A 21,315-nucleotide genomic window follows, 5' to 3' on the forward strand; every position below is an offset into this window, starting at 1 on the left:
TTAAGTAACTATTAATCCTATAATCAAACTGAGGAGCAAAGCCCATCTGGTAAAGTGTATCTCTCCAGCAATGATATTCTATCCTCTAACAAATATTGTTTATATAACTACCTATCCTCAAGCAACCAGTTTCCATGCTACCCACCACCTATCACAGAGCTCCACCCCCGCCTTTTAAGAAATCTTATGCTTCCAACATTCCCTCTTCTATCTGTTAAAACTTACCTGCTGTGGGGTCATTTTTCCTCCATCTAGTAGTTCCCCTACAAAAAAATCTGAGAAATTCAACTTACCAAAATGCTAACAATTAATAACCATTGAACAGTCTTCCATTCCCAAAGGGGACCTCTGTGACAGATCCGTTAAGGAAACCCAGGGAATCTAAAAGCTATTTTGATACCTCAAGTCAGTGACTTTAAGTGACCACACAGCCTTGTTGGTGAGACCAAATCAATGATGTAAAGGTAAGAGCGGCCTTCCAGACCCTCTAGTCACAATTCTCAGATCTGGCTGCCCAGTGGACTCTCCAATTCCCAGAGGACAAGAACGATACCAAAGAGCAAAGGCAGGCCTAACACTGGGTCAGATATACATGAATGGCATGCTAAAAATATAAAGACATGTATGGTAAAGGAATAACAAATACTCAGTAACAAATACCCAAGTAGTGACAATCCTTTGGGGGATAGGGAGGGAATGTATCTGAAAACAGATATACTTAGGGACCTTCAACTATATTCACAATATTTTATTTCTCAAGTTGGGTAGCATAATACATAAGTAGTTATTAAATTAGTCCCCATTACCTTTTGAATAGCTAAAATTTTGTAATTAAAAAAAAGAAAAATATGAAGATGGCATATATTCAAATGGATATATTAGGAATACCTTAGGCTAGAAAGCACTCAAATAAGATTCTATATGAAGCCGGCCTTTAAGGAAGAATAAAACACAGATTCGTAGCAAAAAATAATACAAACTTCTCCAAAGGAAAAGCCTGAACAAAGGCAAAGTTGGGAGTACCCATACCCTACAACCTAAATAAAAAACAAAAGGGAAACTTCAGGACAGATTCATCTTGGAGAAGAATAACAAAAGCCTGGGGATTAAATCTGAGACCAAGTGATAGGGGTCTTGGATACTAAGTAAACAAGTGTGCCCCAAACCAAAAAATTTTTAAAAATTAAAAAAAAAATTTTTTTAAAGGGAATAGCATGGTGAAAGTGATGCTTTAAGAAAACAAATCAAAAGCCATTGCAGGCAGTGTCCTATGGATCATTAGGAGGTTCTGCAGGCAGCAAAAGGGGAGTAGAAGGAGATAAGGCAGTGAGAACCAGGTCCTAGTGCCTGCCTCTACTCCAAACACAGCCTTCCTGCTAAAAAATTTTTTAAACCACTGCCCTAAAGTACCTAGTTGGAAGGCATTGCTGTAAATCAAGTATGACGGTCATAAAACCCAGGTATGGAGTAGTAGTATCAAAAATGAAAAACAGAAAAGAAAATGAATCTAGACTTCTTGATGGAGAATTCAATAGGACTTAGTGACAAACTAGAAAGAATAATGAAAGAATGGATCTGCATAAAAATATCAAATATTCCAACTGAACACACCTGCTGGTCATACAGACTTGAACATCAGCAACATAAATGTGACCATGTAAAAATGTCTGAGCCCTAAGGAAGTGCTCCTATGCAAGGCAGAAAAGCAAAGCAACATTCTTACAGGGATTAGGAAAAGAACAAGCAGAGGGCCCACAGGATCGTACAAAGACATGGCCACCACACCATGGAAGGCTAAAAGAAGTGTTTTTAAAAAGAGGTATCACTGTACACAATGAGAGGGTTCACAGCCTTTGCAGCCAATCAGATTCAGGGTTCTGGCAACTCCTCCACTTGACCAAATTATTTAACCTCTCTGAGTTTCATTTAATAAGGAAAAAATAAACCAACATTTAGCGTCGTTCAACACATTATGGAGCACTGTGCTAAGTGCTTTTACACATGACCTATTCTAATCCCCGTAACACACTTTACAGATGAAGAAATTAAATTTAGAACTAGCGTAATAAGCTGCAGAGCCATGATTCCTCTTTCTTATGACAATAAAATAAAGGAATGCATATACAAATTTCCTGGGGGAAAAAATGACCTCAAAAATGGCATATTTTATTATTAGAAGGTAATAATCAATAGGGAGGACACAAAAACTCACTTTCAGTAATCCCTGTCATAGCCTTCCATGGAGCAAACTCTTTGTGTCCTCAGCTACAAAACAGGATTACTTCCTGTAATCAAACTTACGTAATAGGGTTGCTATGATGATATTATGAAAATGAAAATGCTATGAAAAAAATTTAAGTGACATTCAAATATATGGGCTTAATGTCACATAGCTTGCTTTCCAGAAATGCCTTCCTGGAACAACGAAGTCTGTCTGAAGAGAACTAAAAATGAGCCTGTTGGAGTGCAAGCATCACTTTGTAAAGTATAAATGACCATGAAATGGTTATATATACCACCCACATCTCCCCCTGGCCCTTCTAGGTTTTCTAGAGCCCCTGCAAGGCCAGAGGATCTCTTATACCTATAAAGAAACCGATAATTTACAGCCAATGAATGAATAGAGCTTCTACTTCAATTTGGAGTTGTTCAACTTGACCTTTGGGCATCATCTCAGAGGTGGCCCCCTTACAGTCCTTCCAAAACAGAGAAGAAAAAAAGTTTCCAATTTTCTTCTAAGATACTAAAACTGGGTGCCCAATCAATACGAGAATTCAATACAAAATACCAGACAAAAATCAAGGGCTCTGATAACAAGTCTCTTTTGGACGCCCTTCCACACACCCACCTTTTTTCACCTGAACAGATGGTTTCCAGGCCTCAAGGCTCACATGTCTAGTCACACGATTCACAACAGCTCACAAAGTTCCTACCTTTTTAATTATTCCATGTTCCTGAATATATCACCTTTCGTCTAAAGATCTCTAAGTATCAGAACACAGGAACTCCTTAATCTTCACAACAGCACTCTCTGGGAGAAAGATTAGTACTCTTATTTTATAAATTACAAATGAAAGACTGAGATTACATGTTTTAAACAACACCAGTTAAATGACGTTGATTCATTCTTGGGGGGAAAAAAGATGCACATTATGAATTTATATCTCTGGGCAGCCTTGATTTAGCTTGATCATTTCAAATACTACTTTTAAAAGTATCTACTGTGTACTCTCACTCTTCCAATATATCAAAGATCAAACTAACAGTAAATACCAAAGCATCACTACTTCTATATGCTAGAAAACAAAACAAAGCACTATGCGGGGAAGGGGTTCTAATTTAGGATTCCTACTGTCTCGCATCCATAAATACTTTTGAACTTGAGGGCGGTGAGGAAGGAACACCTGTCAGTGCGGTACACCCTCAAGGTCCACACACTACGTAGCTGTTCCTACGGAATTCCTTCGACGGGAAACAAATAATCCGCCTTCTCAAATAAATGGCAGTATCACGAGAAACACTGGACAAAAGCGCCGAGAAGGCTGCGAGCAGCCTAATGCATGCCCCGTTTCGCGTCCCGGGCTCCGAGACTCGCCGGGAGGAAGAGGCCCAGGAGCGCGGCGGGGAGGCCGGCGCTCCCCAGCCGCTCCCCAGCCGCTCCCCAGCGACTCCCCAGCGACTCCCCACGCCGCCAGGCCCGGCCGCCGCGGCAGACGCCAGGCTCGGCCTCCCCGCGGCGCCCCGGGCCTGGGGGCAGCCGCGGCCCGGCCCCGCCTCGCGACGGCCGACGCGCCCGGCCCGGGCCCCGCCGCCGCGGAGGGGTCGCCGCCAGCTCGGGCCTAGCCGCCCCCGCCCGCGGCCGCCGGCCCCCCCGCCCTCCCTCCGCTCCCGGCTCCCGGCTCCCGGCTCCCGGCTCCCGGCTCCCCGCGAGCGTTACCTCTTGGGCGCTGGCGGCTGCTCCATGGCGGCCGGCGACAGAGGAACGGCCCCGGTGGGCGCTGAAGGACGCAGGGAGGACAGGAGCCGGGCACCGGCCGGCCGAGCCCCCGAGTCCCCGGGGAAAACCTCCAGGAACTCGGACCAACTTTCCCGTAAGTCCGCGGCGGATCCTCCTCCCGCTCGCGAGCGCCGCGGCCTCCGCGCCCCGCCCCTCCCCGCCCCGCCGAGCCCCGCCCAGCCCCGCCCCTCCGCCGAGCCCCGCCCCTCCGCCGCCCGGGGAGAGTGGGCGGAGCCAGCGGCGGCCCAGGCTGGTGGGCGGAGCCGGGCCCTGATGGGGCGGGGGCGGGGGCGGGGGCGGGGGCGGGGCCGAGGCGGAGGCGGAGGCCGAGGCCGAGGCGGAGGCGGAGTCAAGCGCCGGCCCCCGAGCTGCGAGCGGAAAAAGGGCGCGGAGACCCGCGGACCAAGGCCTAGTTAGGACCCGGGGCCTGTCTGTGCTGGCCGGGGGCGGGGGATGCACCTTCCCTGGAGCCGCTGAGAGCTGCCGCTCCGCATCTGCCTCCGAAAATTGGCTTTTGCCCCAATCCTATTTGACTCATTTCTTCTCTGGATTTCCCAAAGACACATCCCAAGCATCTTGTGCAGCCTTTTGAAGTGTCACTAACTGCCCACGCTTCTGTCTCTAGTTGTTTATAATTATGGGCTGTGTTTTACGCCCGCCCGGTTTGACGTTTGTAGCTACAGCACGAGGGATACTACTGGAAATTCTTGTTTGATGTTGATTGTGGACAAACTCCTCACTACATTTCGCTATAATTACGTCTGATTACAAAGAAAATTAGGACTGCGGTGAGATCCCAGTGCACAGATTTCATGCACTGTGGTCTTGCCAGCTGTTCGCTTGGATCACCTGGAAAACCTAAAACAAATTATGGTGCACAGAAAAGAAGTCAAGAAAAGTTTCTCTTCCTTCTTGTCACCTGTCTCCCCCAACCTTTTCCGAAGGCCCTGACCTCATTGTGATTTGATCCCTTCCTGCATCTATCTTTTTAGGATACCATTTAACATGAAGTTCCGTATATAAATATCTTTCTTATGATCATCTAAGGTGCTATGTAATGAGTTTGCTTTCATTAGAAATTATCCAGGTGTAGAGTCATAGAGGTTTCTTGAAGGTTAGAGCAAAGTCTATGAAGAGAATGTTAAATAAAGGAACTTTGTGAATATTAATCCAAATTAGACTTGTCTAATAGTCGTTTTCCTCTTTTTTGCATTGTTTCCATATGTAATAAACTTACATGATTTATTTTTCAAAGCACTATATTCCCCATTAAATTTAGTTATGTTAAATTTAAGACCATTCGTTGTTGAACCCTGAAGTCAGGTTCTGCAAAAAAGAGATTGTTATAAAATTTTATACTCCTTTTCATTTACTAAACATCGACGGACTTATAGTTCAGAACTAACAAGACAGCAAAAAGCTAAATTATTAAAACACAAAAACTAGGAAAAACTTTTGAAATTATGTCATTCTATCCCTCACTTCTCATCCTCACTTCCATGCCCTAGTCCCATCTTCTTCTATTTCATCAAAAAAATCTTTCAGAGAACAGCATTTAATCTTCTTTAAAAATTGTCATATTTTAAAATGGGATCAAATTGTCATACTTTAAAATGGACTCTGAATTATGCTATGAATCTTAATCTCCAGAAAGACTTTCCCAGTCAAACCACCAGCACCACCACCCCCACTATCTCTGACATTTAAGTTATGAAAGAGATGCCTCTCATCTATATGCCCATAACACACTGTGCTGGTTGTACTAAATTAAAGTTCTGTTTGACTATCATTCCAGCCATGAGTCTGCTGAGAATTAGACTATGTTTACCTTCTCTATCCCTTGCATAGCAGGTACCTTGGATATAGTAAGGTTGGATAACTTCCTTAGCCCCCCAGATTCATTCTCCATTCTTTCCCATCTGCCCTGTGCCCTAAGGGTTGACCTATATGGCTGACATTATGGAGCTCTCAACTCTCTGGCTTACAATAGGAAGACCCAGCAAGAGATCATCTGAGGGAGAAAGTAAGGCTACGTATTCTCCTGATTCCCTTCCAGTGAGGTCACCTGGAGCCCAGCTTTCATTTCTTCCCCTCATCCCTTTGGGCCTACAGGTAGTGAGTGCCCTGCTATTCCCTTGGTCCCTCTTCTATTTCCTATGTTCCCCTAGACCTCAACCGTCCTAATAGAGCCCTGACTGAGATACCCTTTAAGAAGTTTAGAAATAATCTAGAAGGAAGGAAGGAAGGAAGGAAGGAAGGAAGGAAGGAAGGAAGGAAGGAAGGAAGGAAGGAAGGAAGGAAGGAAGGAAGGAAGGAATAATATCAGAAAATAAATCTCTGGGGCCTTCCCTCAGTTTGAAAAGGAAGAGTGCTAGCAACTGGTGTATGATTCTAACAGGGTCAGACAATTGGCTAACATTATCTCATTAAACCCTTAAAACTGGGCACCTGGGTGGTTCAGTGGTTGAACATCTGCCTTTGGCCAGGCCCAGGGTCCTGGAATCAACTCCTGCACTGGGCTCCCCCCGCAGGGAACCTGCTTCTCCCTCTGCCTGTGTCTCTGCCTTTCTCTGTGTCTCTCGTGAATAAATAAAATAAAATGTTAAAAAAAAATTTTAAAAACTTAAAACTACCACTGAAAGTAGTTATATCTATGTCATAAGTGAAGAAACTGAAGCTCAAAGGGGTGAAAGGAGCTCCCCCAGGCCAAACAGAAAACGGGCATTCTCTAACCCAGGCCTTTCCAACTCCAAAGCCAAGCCTCATTCCACTGTAAGTCAACAAATGTTTACTGAGCTCTTATGTATATTGGATACTGTTCTAGGTGCTGGGAATTCCTCAGTGAGAAAAACAGACAATAATTCCTTGTCCTCATGAGGTTTAGATTCTGGTTGGGGAAACATAATAAAATAAATAAGCACCTAATTAATAAGATTAGGTATTGAAAACTGATAACGAAGGAAAGTAAGGGATGCCTGAGTGGCTCAGCAGTTGAGTGTCTGCCTTGGGCCCAGAGCGTATTCCTGGAGTGCTGGGATCCAGTCCCATGTCGGGCTCCCTGCATGGAGCCTGCTTCTCCCTCTGCCTATGTCTCGGCCTCTCTCTCTCTCTGTGTCTTTCATGAATGAATGAATGAATGAATGAATCTTTAAAAAAAAAAAGGAATAAAAGTAAAATAGGAAAAGGGATACACCGTGGAGGAGAAGGCATGAAATTTAGAAATGGGCAGCAGGGAAGTCCTCAGCAAGAGGGAGGCTGGGGAAGTCAGGGGAGCACCTTGCAGATAGTGAAGGGAAGAGAAATGTGAGGCCAAGGAAATAGTAAGTGATAAGGCATGGAGGCGAATGTGCCTGCTGTGTTGTATTACTAAATCAAAAAAGGTTTTCTCCTGAATTACTTTTGTAGAAAACAAAACAAAGCAAAAAAAAAACTCCTCAAGTCTCTGTTTTGTCTATGAAAAGCCAATCTGAAGGTTCCCAGAATGAGAGCATAGGAATTATCATTCAACCTGCAAATAAAGGCAGCAGCCTTTGTGAACAATTGAAAACTGTAGGAAAATTTGAGATGTATATAAGGGTCACTCAGCTTCACTTAACCATGAAAGTAAAGTAGTCTGATTCTGCATCCAACAATTCCAACTGGAATGCACACTTCAATTTTTTTTTTTTTTTAGTGCACACTTTAATTAAACTAGCAAATGGCTCACCAGAGTTCTCAACTGGGTGTTCTCAGAGAAATGTAAGAGAAATCTGCAATTTGAACTCAAATTGGAATAACAAGACTGCATTTGTGTCGCTGAATGCATACACCACGATGTTTTACAAGTAGAAAAATACTAATGTAAAGATTTTTTCCTTGTTATACTTGTTGCTGCTTTTTATTGAAACTGCATTTATGTTACTTTTTTTATCATTTTTATGTGTATTTGAAAAATAATACTAATTAACACTGAATCTTTTCTACTATTACTGGGAAGAGTTTGGGGCTGAGAGAAAGCTCTAATCAAATGTATTACATTATGTAACTTTTTATTTGCAGGAAAACTTGGAAGTATTTCCTTTCAAGAGGCAACTTAACAAAACATTTTCCTTGATAATATTTCTCTCTCTCTCTTTTTTTTAAGGATTTTATTTATTTATTCATGAGAGACACAGAGAGAGAGAGAGAGAGAGAGGCAGAGACATAGGCAGAGGGAGAAGCAGGCTCCATGCAGGGAGCCCGATATGGGACTTGATCCTGTGAGTCCAGGATCACACCCTCAGCCAAAGGCAAACACTCAACCGCTGAGCCACCCAGGCGTCCCATATTTCTCTTTTCTAACCCAATTTTATAGTGAGCTGGAACTAGCATGCTGCAGTTGAATTCAACTACTATTCTATCATAGCAATCTTGTGGGTTTTTTTTAAGATTTTACTTATTTATTCATGAGAGACACAGAGAGAGAGAGAGAGAAAAGCAGAGACACAAGCAAAGGAAGAAGTAGGCTCCATGCAGGGAGCCCGATGTGAGAACTTGATCCCAGGACTCCAGATCATGCCCTGGGCTAAAGGCAGGCACTAAACCTCTGAGGTACCCAGGGATCCCCTTATCATAGCAACCTTAAAGTTTTATTTCACTTGTTTCTCTACCAAATTGTAAGCCTCTTGGGAGTAAGGACAGTATCTCTTTTGCATATGTCATCTCAAAAGTCTGGCATATCAGTTAACTACAAGAAACATCTTTAAATGAGTTTTAAAACAAGCCTAGAGGTAGATGTTTCTAGGTTTGATTAAGTCTTTCATTTACTTGTTTCCTCCTCAAATGATGGCTGCCAAAGCTCTAAGCATCACAAGAAGACATGGCAATGCTTAGCAGCAGAAGAAGGTTATTTCTTTCTGAATACACTTTTCAGAATGGTGGGAAAAAACATCCTAGAAGCCTCTTTGCAGATTTCACTTCATATCCTATTGGCCAGAATTGTGTCATTGCTATCAAAGGAAATGGGACCACGAAAACCTGTTTAGACCAACGGTGATTCACCCCATGGAACTGGGTTTGTAGCTGAGACTGGAATTGAAGTTCCCTGAAGCTTATGACAAGGAGAAGCATGAGAGAACAAAACTGGGATTCTATTATTGAGGGAAAAAATGGAACAATTGTAATAGGCAATAGCCCCATGCAACAAAAACATCAGGAATTTTAAGATAGGTAATTGATAAACTACATATTAAGTGAAAGTTAGGTGTACCATTTGTCATCTCGTTTCCTCTCAATTCCAAATTCATCCCTCATTGCCTACTTTGTTAAAATGGAGCTAAGTTCTTTAAATCTTTATCTTTATCAGATAGAATAATTGTTAAACTTTGTCACTAAAGAGCCATGGAGAGACATTGCAAAAGAGTTTTCCTCCCTGATTGGTATGTTTTCCACTGGAAGACTCCAACAGTGGGGACTGCTTATCTGGATCCTGCAAGATGCAATGCTTCTCCAGTAGTTGGCTGCAAGGCAGCAACAGCACTCAGTGGTCAACAGTCTCTCTCCCCACCACAACTTACTTCTTCCTTGAGCAGTTTTGGGGCAGAGTTTCTCAGTGAGAAACCTCACTATGGATAGTTTTCTCCAGAGACCTAAGAGAAGGATTTCTGGAAACTTCCAGAAGGCAGATGTCCAGCAAGTTCCACTAGTGTGGCACCACAGCAATTTCTCTGCTATTCAGTGAGATGTAATTGTGTCTTCTCCCACAAAATCTATATCACAACCCCTGCGGACCTCTTTTTGGGTGCTTTGTCTTAGCCCCACGGGGAGTAATCCTGATTTCTGCTATTCCTATTTTCTTTAGAGTTTTCTTTACCTGTTACTAGCCAATCCCCTGTTATTCCAATCCCCTATTATAGTCAATAATTGTTTTGTATTAAACTTTCTTCATTCAAATAACTATGTGGCTTCTGTCTCTTGTGGTTTCTGTATCAGACTGGACTTTGACCCATACAGAGAATAATAGCAAAGAGGCCCAGTTTCAGGCCCAGTTGTAAACTCAGGGAAAGAAATGATAAAAATCAGATTGCTTCTATTTTCAGTTTTTTTTTTTTTTTTAAAGAGGGTCAGGGGGTGGGTGAAATAGGTGATGAGGATTTTTTTTTTAAGATTTTTTTTATTTATTTATTCATGAGAGACACAGAGAGAGAGAGAGAAGGAGAGAGGCAGAGGGAGAAGCAGACTCCATGCAGGGAGCCCAATATGGGACTCGATCCTGGGATTCCAGGATCATGCCCTGGGCCAAAGGCAGATGCTCAACCGCTGAGCCACCCAGGCGTCCCCTATTTTCAGTTTAATACATAATTATCTACACCAGCAGCTCTCAAACTTTTTGGTCTTGGGATCACTTTACAGTCTTACAAACTATGGACAACCTCAAAGAACTTTTGTCTATGTGGTTTACATCTACCTATATTAAGAAATTAAAACTTAGAAATTTTTAAAGAAACACAAGGGTACACAAGTACACAATCCTTTAGTCATCAGAGGAATGACATCATCACATGTCATGTAGCATCTGGAAAATTCTACCATACACTCATGAAAGAATAAAATGAGAAGGGCAGTTAACATTGTAGTATTGTTTTTTAAATAGTTTTGATTTTGTGAACTCCCCAAAATAGTCTTTAGTACCCCCAGAAGTACCCAGATCACACTTTGAGAGTCACTGATTTACAGTAACTATATGTAAACACAGTAACTAGGACCTATGAGGGAAGAGATATAGAAAATATGATTATTGCTGTCTAAGAATACAGTTTACTCAAAAATATAAAGTATATATTCATATGAAAATAAAATGATTTAAGCCTTACATAGTAAACTATCAATAAATTCTGTCATTCAGAAAAGTGCTGTAGTTCAAATTAATATGGTCTAGAGCTCAGCCAAATAAAAATGCCTTCCATTATTCAAAATCACCCTCATTATAGCATCACTTTTAAGGAAAAAGAAAGAAGTTTCTGTTATATACAAAGATAAATTCCAGAACAAGCTGAAGATATCTCAGATCTTCACAACAATGATTGGTTAAGACACTGAACATAAAGACAGATCCAAGGAAAAGAAGAAAACCAATGCTAAGAAACTGGCAAACACCATCAGTTAAAGCCTTTCTGTGGCTGGCCTTTGTTACATTAATATAAGAAACTTAAGCTCTAGAAATAAATCGGTCCATGTCTTCATAGTTTCTCTTTTTATATTTTTGTTTTTTCAATTTTTTTCCATACATGCCTATAGTCTGAATAATTTCTAACTTGGTCTTGATTGAACTAAGCAGAAGGAAGATGTGCTTACTTCCTGGCCAGGAAAGCTAGAAAATAAGAATACCCCAAGACATGCAGCGGTGAGAGCAGTTAATGCTGTTGGGAAACTGGACAATAAGACCTAGGACAACAGGATAGAAAAGGGGAGATAGGTATTTAATAGAGAAGCTGTAATAAAATTGAGCCATCAAACAATCAAATCAAATTCAAATCCAACTTCAAAAAACTTGTAACAATAGAGATTTTTACTAACAATCCCATGTAAATGCTGAGGAAAGAAATATATGTCATATTCACACAACACAACTCCCTAAAAATCTTTATCCATCTTTCTCGCTTTCTCACGTTTTCATGACAACCATCCATTTTGCTTCTCCCTCCCTCATCAAACTCCTACAACCCCCTTCCCTCCCCTGTCCCCCCTTGGCAAGCTTACACTTCCTCTCCCCCTCTCCCACAATTTACCTCCCTTTGCTGTTGCTTCAGGCCTTTTCCTACTGAGAATAATCTGACCTCCTTCTCTTTGATTCTGTAGAGCTCTTTTAGATTTACTTATTTTTGTCAGCACAACATAGTCCTAGGAGACAAGAAATGGGGTGATTCTCTTAAAAGGGCAGAGGAAGCAAGAGAGAAAAAGATAGTGAATCCTCAAACGTTGATATTTTTGTTCCTATCAAACATTCTTTCAATCAACATTTTTTTATTAAGTTGACAGGCACAGACAATGAGGTATGATCTCTATCCTGAAACTATGAGGTTTTCCTATTGTAAGCTTCCCATGCTCCTTTCTTTGGACTCTTTTCCAAAGGGAGTGATTACTTTACAAAAGGTAATTTTTTGCTTAATGAAGTGATTACTTTACAAAAATTATCCATGGAAAACCTTTACATGGTTAATTTCCCTCAAGCATTTAAACTATGATTTCAATTTCAGTCTTCATTGAGAAAGAGGGTAAGATGACTGTGGTTTCTAAAATTTCTTTTGTGACAAATAGTCAAAGGCATTACAAAAAGTTATCTTAAGGGCACCTTATTAACAAGTCACCATTGACAAAGGACTATTAGATTACCACTTTATATTCAGGTACAAATGAAGGAAAGGGAGAATAATGGAGAAGCTTCTAGACACCATAGGCTTATGTCTAGCACACTGAAATTATTTTTAAAAATGTAAGTCAAGAGTAAGAGCATTGAAAATATAAATAAACATAACACTGATTTTTATCTGTATTAGTTATCTTTTGCTGCATAACAAATTGCCCCTCAAGATACCAACTTAAAACAACACACATTTATTAGTCTTGGTTTCTAGAAGTCAGGAATTTGGGTGCAGTTTAGTAGGGCCCTCCAGCTCAGTCCCTCAAGAGGTGTTGACCAGGGCTAGTCACCTCTAGATTTAACCTGTAAATTTAAAGTAATCCCAATTTTTTAGAAGTCTCAAAAGAATTTTAAATAGGATTTAAAAACAAACCATCAAGCTTGAATAGAAGAGAAATTACATGAAAAGCGCCCATAAGTTTCTGAAAGAAAGAACAATGGAAAGAGATTTGTCTGCCAGATGGCAAAACACATGATAAAATTGTGGTAAAGATGTTCAACCTCATTAAACAATCATTAGTAAAATGCAAATCAAAACCACAATGATATATCACTTCATAATTCGTTAACATGGCTATTATCAAAAAGAAAAGAAATATCTTGACTATACCATTGGTGAAAATGTAAATTTGTGCAGCCACTATGACAATTGCATAGAAGTTTCTTAAAATATTACAAATATAAAAAAAATATTACAAATAGAACTGCCTTACGATCTGGCAATTCTACTTCTGCATATTTAACCAAAGAACATGAAAATACTCACTCGAAAAAGATACATGCACCCTCATTTTCATTGCAACATTATTTATAATAGCCAAGATATGGAAAAACCCAAGTGACCACAATGGATGAATGGATAAAGAAAATGTGGTGTAAAGACAATAGAATATTATTCAGCCATAAAAAAAATGAAAACTTACCATTTTCAACAACATGAATGAACCTTGACAGCATTCTGCTAAATGAAATAAGTCAGACAGAGGAAGAAAAAATACCATACTGTATGACTTCACTTACATGTGGAATCCAAAACAAAACAAAACAAAAACCAACCTCAAAGATATAGAGAACAGATTAGTGGTTGCCAGAGGTGGGGGTTGGGGAAAGGAGACCAAAATATAGACTTTCAGTTATAAAATAAATCATGGGGATGTACAGTAGAACATGCTGACTATAGCTAACATACTAAATTGCATATTTGGAAGTTACTGAGAAAAAATCTTAAAAGTTCTCATCACAAGAAAAAATATTTTGTAATTATGTGTGTGACAGATAAACTAGATCTATTGCAGTGATCATTTCACAATATATGCCAATATTGAATCTTTATGTTGTATACCTGAAACTAATATGTCAGTTATACCTCAAAAACATAGTAGTGATTAAAACAGTGTGGTATTAATTCAGATGTAGATAAATTAATGTGTATAATGAATCATGAGCCCAGTACAGAGCCATTTTTATGTGGAAATGTTGTTTATGATAAGATGACATTTTACATCACAGGGAAAAGAATGAGATGCTCAATAAACTGTATTTAGACAATTGACTATTTGAAAGGGAAAAAAGAAATAAATAAATACAGACATATATACATACATACATGCATACACATCATTACTTCTCTGTTTATAGACCTCTGTATCAGGCTTCTTTATATTGCTACCCATTGAAGACTCAACCCAAACTTCGCTAACAAAGGGTTATTAAACTGGGTCTTCTAGAGCAGACTGTAGGATTGCTTGATTTAGTGGTTCAATACTGACATGAAAGACACAGCGGTTTTGTTTATTTGTTTTTCAATTTCTTTTTCCATCTCTTGGTTTTGACTTCTGAAATGTTAGCTTCATTCTAAGGCTAAGTAGCTGCCAAAGTTCCTAGCCTCAAATCTGTACACCAGCCTGCCCAAAAGGAGAAAAAGCACTATTTTTTTAAAGAGGAACACTATCTCCATCAAAGAAGGAGAAATATCCTTGCCCATAATGCTTCTGCAACAACATTCTTGTCACATTGGCTCAAGCTGTCAGGTTGACCGTTCCCTAACATGAAATAATTTGGCTTGTGCTTGAACAAATGATTGGCTTATCTTACTAAATCATGGAAAGCTGGACAGAAATTCCCTGTTTAGCCTTAAATAGCAGGACCCTCTCTTAGAGATAGGAGTGGTATCAATTCTTATTATGATGCCCCAAATGAAAGAAATGCCTATTGCACAAAAGAGGGAAGAAAGAAAAAATAAAAAAGGGAAGAAAGAAATAGCTCAATGTCCACTATGATAATATATCAGAATACCTGATGCATTAGACATCTAAATCATTAAAAATAGACAAACGTGAAGTAGAGCAGAACTCCTTACACCTTAACCATGAGCTATAAATAGTGGCTTCCTTCCAAAGAATATAGTATGTAAAGCGGGGGGAAACAAGTTACTTTTCAGTAGAAAAATAGAACCTCAACCAGGTGATCAAGGTCAACATCAAGAGTGATAAGTCATATTTGTTGTATGTATCCTTGATCTGATGTGATGCGAAGGACACTTTACCTCCGTGGTCTTTCTTCCAAAACCACAAGATCCAGTCTCATTATGAGAAAAACAGCAGACAAATCCCAACTGAAAGATATTCTACAAAATGTCTGACCAATATTCCTCAAAACTATTAAGATAATCATCAAAAACAATTAAAGTCTGAGAAAATGTCATAGGTCAGGCGAGGCTAAGGTGACATAAAGACATAAGTGTAATGAGGTATCCTAAATATGTTGGGAGTCCTATAACAGAAAAAGGATATTAAGTAAAAACTTCAGGAAATCTGTCAATTAATAATGACATCAATATCGGCTCATTAATTGTGACAAATGTACCAAGCTAATGTAAGATGTTAATAACAAGGAGATTGGGTTCGGGGTATATGAGAACTCTATACTACTTTAACAACTTCTTTGTAAATCTAAAATTATTCTAAGACTTAAAGTTTATTTTAAAAACATTTTAAAACACATTAAAGACCTCCAAAACATATTTTAGAAGAGCACATAAGAAAATATTTTAATATTTTAATTAACAACACAAGAAATAACAGGTAGGTGTTAGCAAGGATGCAGAGAAAGGGAACCCTCTTGCACTATTGGTGAGAATACAAACTGGTGCAGCCACTCGGGAAAACAGTATAGAGTTTCCTCAAAAACCACTCTATCTACTCTGTGGCCCAGCAATTGCACTAATAGGTATTTACCCAAAGGATACAAAAACACTGATTCAAAAGTGTACGTGCTGCTTATAGCAGCCTTGTCAACAATAGCCAAACTATGGAGAGACCCCAAATGTCCATCAACTGATGAATGGATAAAGAATATGTGGTATATATTTATAGATACAATGAAATATTACTCAGCCATCAAAAATAATGAAATCTTGCCATTTACAATGACGTAGATGGAACTAGAGGGCATTATGCTAAGTGAAATAAGTCAGCCAGAGAAAGACAAATACCACTTATTTGTGGCATTTAAGAAGGAAAACAGATGAACATATGGAAAGGGGAGAAAGAGAGAGGGAAACAAACCATAGAGACTCTTAATGATAGAGAACAAACTGAGGGACGATAGAGGAAGATGGGTGGGGATGCCCTAGTTGGATGATAGGTATTAAAGAGGGCACTTGTGATTAGCACTGGGTGTGGTATGTAAGCGATAAATCACCGAATTCTACTCCAGAAACTAATATTGCACTGTATGGTAACCATGTAAAATGTAAATTTAAAAAAGAGAATATTTTTATAATCACAAGCTAGAAGATCTGATAAGAAAAATGCAAAACTCAGAAAGCAGAAAGATTTGCCTCTTGAAGCTTGAAGATTTGACTACATAAGAATTGAAAATATTCATAAGAAGAAAGATAATAATCAGGTGAGTAGATACTTAATGGAATGAAACAGAAGTATCTTCATACATATTAGATGAAGAATTAATATCTAGAATACAATGATATACAAAGAAACTGACTAGGGTAAGACAATCTAAACAGACAAATGGGTAAAACATCTAAACTTATAAAATCATAGAAGAAATTCAAATAGTTAGTAAACATGAAAAGATGCTCAACCCTACCAATAATCAGGGAAATGCAGATAAAGCAACAGTAGTGTTTATAAGTCATCCATTTGGGAAAGAAAAGGGAAGGAACAGAGAAGGAAAAGGGGAAAGGGAGGAGAGCAGTAGAGAGAGTATATGATGGACCTTGAGAGCAACTTCACTTTATCAAAAATGTAAGATCAAAACATGCATAGGTGCTTCAAGACTTCAGGAAGCCAATGAAAGACAAGCTGGAAACTATGCTGCAAAGCCTAATACAGAACTTAGTGAAGTAGAATGAAAACAATCACTACTTTTGTTTATGGAAATATCTTGATAAGCTTCTTTGGGTGGGAAAGGTAGGACCCAAAGACTTGGTCTATAAGAGGAAATATGTAAACAAAGAGAGCTGGAATCAGATTTGGAAATGTATACAAGTTCCAAATGCTTTTGGACTCCAGGAAAAGACTTAGTGAAGCACTAAAATAGAAACAGAATTAGATTCCACTGCCACGCCATTGAAGTGTATTCAAGAAGACACTCAATGGCATTAAGATTAGGCATATTTTAAAAACTCCTGTAGAATTTCATCTTTCCTTAAAATTTAAGGACTGGTAATTAGTAGCTAGCTAATATCAACTCTAAGTTTGTGGAGTGATTATTTTTGCAGGAAAAATACAGTTGTGGAAAAGTTTAGGTTGTAAGCTTTAGTTGTCCACAGCTGGAGGAAGCCTAGCTTTTGGCATGCAGTCATGTCCAAGTTCAACCACTCACCTGAGGGCACCAAATTCTAGGCATAGTGCCTAGAAGGAAATAAACAGCCTCATATGTTTTAATGTATAAAGTCATGGCAAGCATCAAATATATGGATAAGTTTCATTTAAATTTACTTCACAGATTTAAGAATTTAACAAGAGAGGATGCTTCTTCAAGCTCTAAGAAGCAATGTTAATAGTACTAAAAGAAAGTGCCACTGTTTTATAACAGGAATTCACTAATCCATACAATCATAGGTTGAAAATATAAATAGATTTAAGAAAGATTGGAGTATTGTTATCGTTATAGTTTGCTCTGGTATTATCACAGATTATGGATATATCATAAGCTTTTTTTCTTTAAGGAGAAAGAGATTTCAGGCATGCTCTAAATATTTTTGATAGTGTCATAATGGAAGATAATCACTTCCCACAAAGACCCATTTTATTATTAAAGACCTTTCCATGGTCAGTACATCACCACCGTCATCATCAACACAGACTGAACACTTTCTTTATGCTAAAGGCTTTACATGAATTTTCTTATTTTTACGTGTCAGATCTTATAAAATGTAAATACTTCTGAATGCTATTACTCGTTAACACAGTAGCAGTGATCAGAAAGCAAGATTCTTGGGGAATGGAAACCAGAATATACAATCTGGGAGTTAAAGGGAAGGTGGTGCAAGAGGTGGAAAACAAACACTGATTTTCCTTCCTTCACAATTTTGTTTAGGATGAGAAGTATATGTGTGCATAAAGCCAGGATGATCCCAAGATGTTTGTTATGCTGTATTTTTCATTAGCTCCTTTTAATAAAATGCTTCAGGGATAGTCATCAGAGTACCTACCTGTTCTGTATCAACAGGTACAGAACACTTTCCTAAGTGTTATTATCAAATATATTTTACTTAGAAAGATATAATCTTCATTCAAGAAAGAGTGGGTAATAAACAGTATTAAGGTAGGTTTTTAAAAAGTACTATCAATAGGTATACATCCTTTTTTTTTCTTTTTTAAAATATTTTTCTATTTATTTCTATTTTTCTATTTATATATGAGAGACACAGAGAAAGAGGCAGAGGGACAAGCAAGCTCCCTGCAGGGAGCCTGATGCAGGACTCAATCCCAGGACCCCAGGATCACTCCCTGGGCTGAAGGCAGACAATCACTGAGCCACCTAGCATCCCAATAGGCATACATCCAAAACACAATTGTTTTGAACATTTTGATTAAGCTTTAAATTAAATCTTGCCATTTTCAAGCAACATTATGCCATAAGCATTTTCCCATGTTATTCAACAGTCTTTGCAATTATCATTATAATTGCTACACAGGCCTTTAGAATAATTTACATGCTCCATTTTTAAAATTTAGGTTGTATCCTGTTTTTCACAATTATATATAATGTTACAAAGCACATTTTAAAAAAAATACGGGGGATCCCTGGGTGGCTCAGCGGTTTAGCACCTGTCTTTGGCCCAGGGCGTGATCCTGGAGTCCCGGGATTGAGTCCCGTGTCAGGCTCCCTGCATGGAGCCTGCTTCTCCCTCTGCCTGTGTCTCTGCCTTTCTCTCTCTCTCTCTATCATAATAAATAAATAAATAAATAAATAAATAAATAAATAAATAAATAAATAAAAAATACGGAGCGCTTCATGAATTTGCATGTCACCGTTGCATAGGGACCATGCTAATCTCCGTATCATTCCAACTTTAGTATACGTGCTGCCAAAGCAAGCACGATGTTACAATGTACATATTTGTATAGAATTTGTTTTATGTTTTAGAACTATTTTCTGAGATGATGTCCACAAACAAAATTAATGGGACAAGAAGCATGAGCAGTTTAAGGCTTTTGGCATATCACTGTCAAAAAAACTGCTCTCAAAAAGATATTTGCGTTTACTTATTTGGAAATATAAAATTATTAAAGACTTGTTGGAGGATAATTTTATAGTATCTTGTAAAATACAAATGCCTATATGCTTTGAACAAGCAATCCCATTTCTAAGAATCTTTCCAACAAAAATAGTTACACATATATTCATATACAGATGTACAGGGTTCCATTATAGCATTGTTTAAATTAGGAAGAAAATTGGAAATAACCTAAATGAAAAGGTCAAGTAAAGGCTATATTATGGCAGAAATAAAGCTGTTAAAAAAAAAAAAAAAAAAAAGAAATAAAGCTGTTAGGAATTAACTGGTTCTACACTTACTGACATGGAAAGATCTCTTAGAGAATTAAGTGGAGGACAAAGCAGTTGATAAACAATCAGAATGACTTCATTTATAAAAAAATAAGTAAATATGTTTGAAGATTCATTCAAAAATCAATAGGGATTGATGGTTGTATGACATTGTGAATGTATTTAATACCACTCAATTGTACATTTAAAAATGGCTAAGATGGGAGCATCCGGGTGCCTCAGTCAGTTAAGCATCTGACTCTTGATTTCGGCTCAGGTCCATGATCTCAGGGCCCTGGGATCAAGCCTTGAGTCAGGCTCCTTGCTCAGTAGGGAGTCTGCTTGTCCCCCCCCCCAATAAATAAAATCTTTTTTAAAATGGTTAAGATGATAAATTTTATGTTATGAGCATTTTACCCCAATTTGAAAATATCAGTAGGGATTATCCACCTGTGGCTGAGACTGTTAGCTGTCCCATGAAATCCATTCTCCCCTTCTTACACAGTGATAGAATACCAAATTTAGCTAGACACATTTCCCAGCCTCAGCCTCCCTTGCAGTTAGAATTGGCTTATCTAGCCAATAAGATGTAAGCAGAAGTGCTTATGGCACTTCCCGAGAATCTTCTTCAGAAACCACTAATACAGGACACCTGGGTGCCTCAGTGGTTGAGCATCAGCCTTCGGGTCAGGGCATTAACCCCAGAGTCCTGGGACCGAGTCCCACATCGGGGTCCCTGCATGGAGCCTGGTTCTCTTCCCTCTGCCTGTGTCTCTGCCTCTCTCTGTGTGTGTGTCTCTCATGAATAAATAAATAAAATCTTTTTTTTTTTAAAGCCCATATTCTTTCCATCTCACCGCTCTGCATTTGTACTCTATTTTAATTCTGATAGGATAAATTACCCCTCATACTCAGATTATTCATCTCTGTCTTTGCTATTACAGTGTTTTCATCATTCCAAATGAACTTTAAAATCACCTTCTCATGGGCACCTGGGTGGCTCAGTTGGTTAAACATCTGTCTTTAGCTCAGGTCATGATCCTGGGTCCTGGGATCAAGCCCCGTGTCAGGCTCCTCACTCAACCAAGAGTATAGTTTTCCCTCTCCTTCTGCCCCTCCCCCTGCTCATGCTCCCTCTCCCTCTCCCTCTCCCTCCGTGTGTGTGTGTGTGTGTGTGTGTGTGTGTGTGTCTCTCTCTCTCTCTCTCTCTCTCTCAAATAAATGAATAAAATCTTAAAAAGTAAAATAAAATCACCTTTTCAAATTCCAGGAGCCAAACAAATAAGAAACCAACTGGAAATGAACCTATAAACTGACTTTGGGAAATACCAACATCTTAAAATGGCTAACTTTGCAGGGCACCTGGGTAGCTCATTTGGTTAAGTGTCGGCCTTCACGATGCAGGTTGCAATCCCGGGGTCCTAAGATGAGCCCCACTCAGGGGGAGTTGCTTTTCCCTGCCCACCTCTGCTCATGTGTGCTGTCTCTCTTGCTCTGCTCTCTCAAATAAATATATAAAGTCTAAAATAAAATAAAATAAAATAAAATGGTCAATTTTCTTAAAAGGGACATGGTGTAGCCCTGTTCATTGCTATCAATTTTATTCATGTAGGTCTACCTTGTTAACATTATTCACAATCAGCTTGGGCCTCCTATATTTTCGATCATTTTATCTATGACTATTAATAATATTGTCACTTTCTAAAATTTACAATTCTTATTTGTTTTCTGCCTTTTTATAAGTTAGATAAAATTTCCAGAAGAATATGACTGTATTTAACAAAAAGTACAATCATGACAGTTTAAAAGATTGTTTTAAAATCACAGTAAAGAAGTATATACCTTCTATATTGCTTAAAGACTTTTTTTACTTAAAGAAATTAGTATTTAATTATATCAGATGCCATTCAGCTATCACTAA

General features: G+C 39.0%; 1 protein-coding gene and 1 non-coding gene across 7 annotated transcripts in view; both read right to left on the bottom strand.

Annotated features, from left to right (window-relative positions):
* Positions 1-21,315, bottom strand: part of STK3 (serine/threonine kinase 3) — a 375,979-nt gene that overhangs the window by 269,745 nt on the left and 84,919 nt on the right. For 5 of the 6 annotated variants that reach the window (XM_038555156.1, XM_038555154.1, XM_038555155.1 and 2 more), the window contains exon 1: positions 3,938-4,153. The exons of the other annotated variant lie outside the window; for it this stretch is intronic. In XM_038555156.1, the coding sequence (XP_038411084.1) occupies positions 3,938-3,963 (26 nt within the window). In that variant the 5' untranslated portion in view covers positions 3,964-4,153. Of the gene's footprint in view, positions 1-3,937; positions 4,154-21,315 lie in introns of those variants that run through there. 6 annotated transcript variants of the gene reach the window in all.
* LOC119865536 lies at positions 18,843-18,946 on the bottom strand. The gene has a single exon (XR_005369133.1). It is a non-coding gene; the product is annotated as a U6 spliceosomal RNA (small nuclear RNA).

This window comes from Canis lupus, chromosome 13 (assembly GCF_011100685.1).
Source record: "Canis lupus familiaris isolate Mischka breed German Shepherd chromosome 13, alternate assembly UU_Cfam_GSD_1.0, whole genome shotgun sequence".
Classification (NCBI taxonomy): domain Eukaryota; kingdom Metazoa; phylum Chordata; class Mammalia; order Carnivora; family Canidae; genus Canis; species Canis lupus.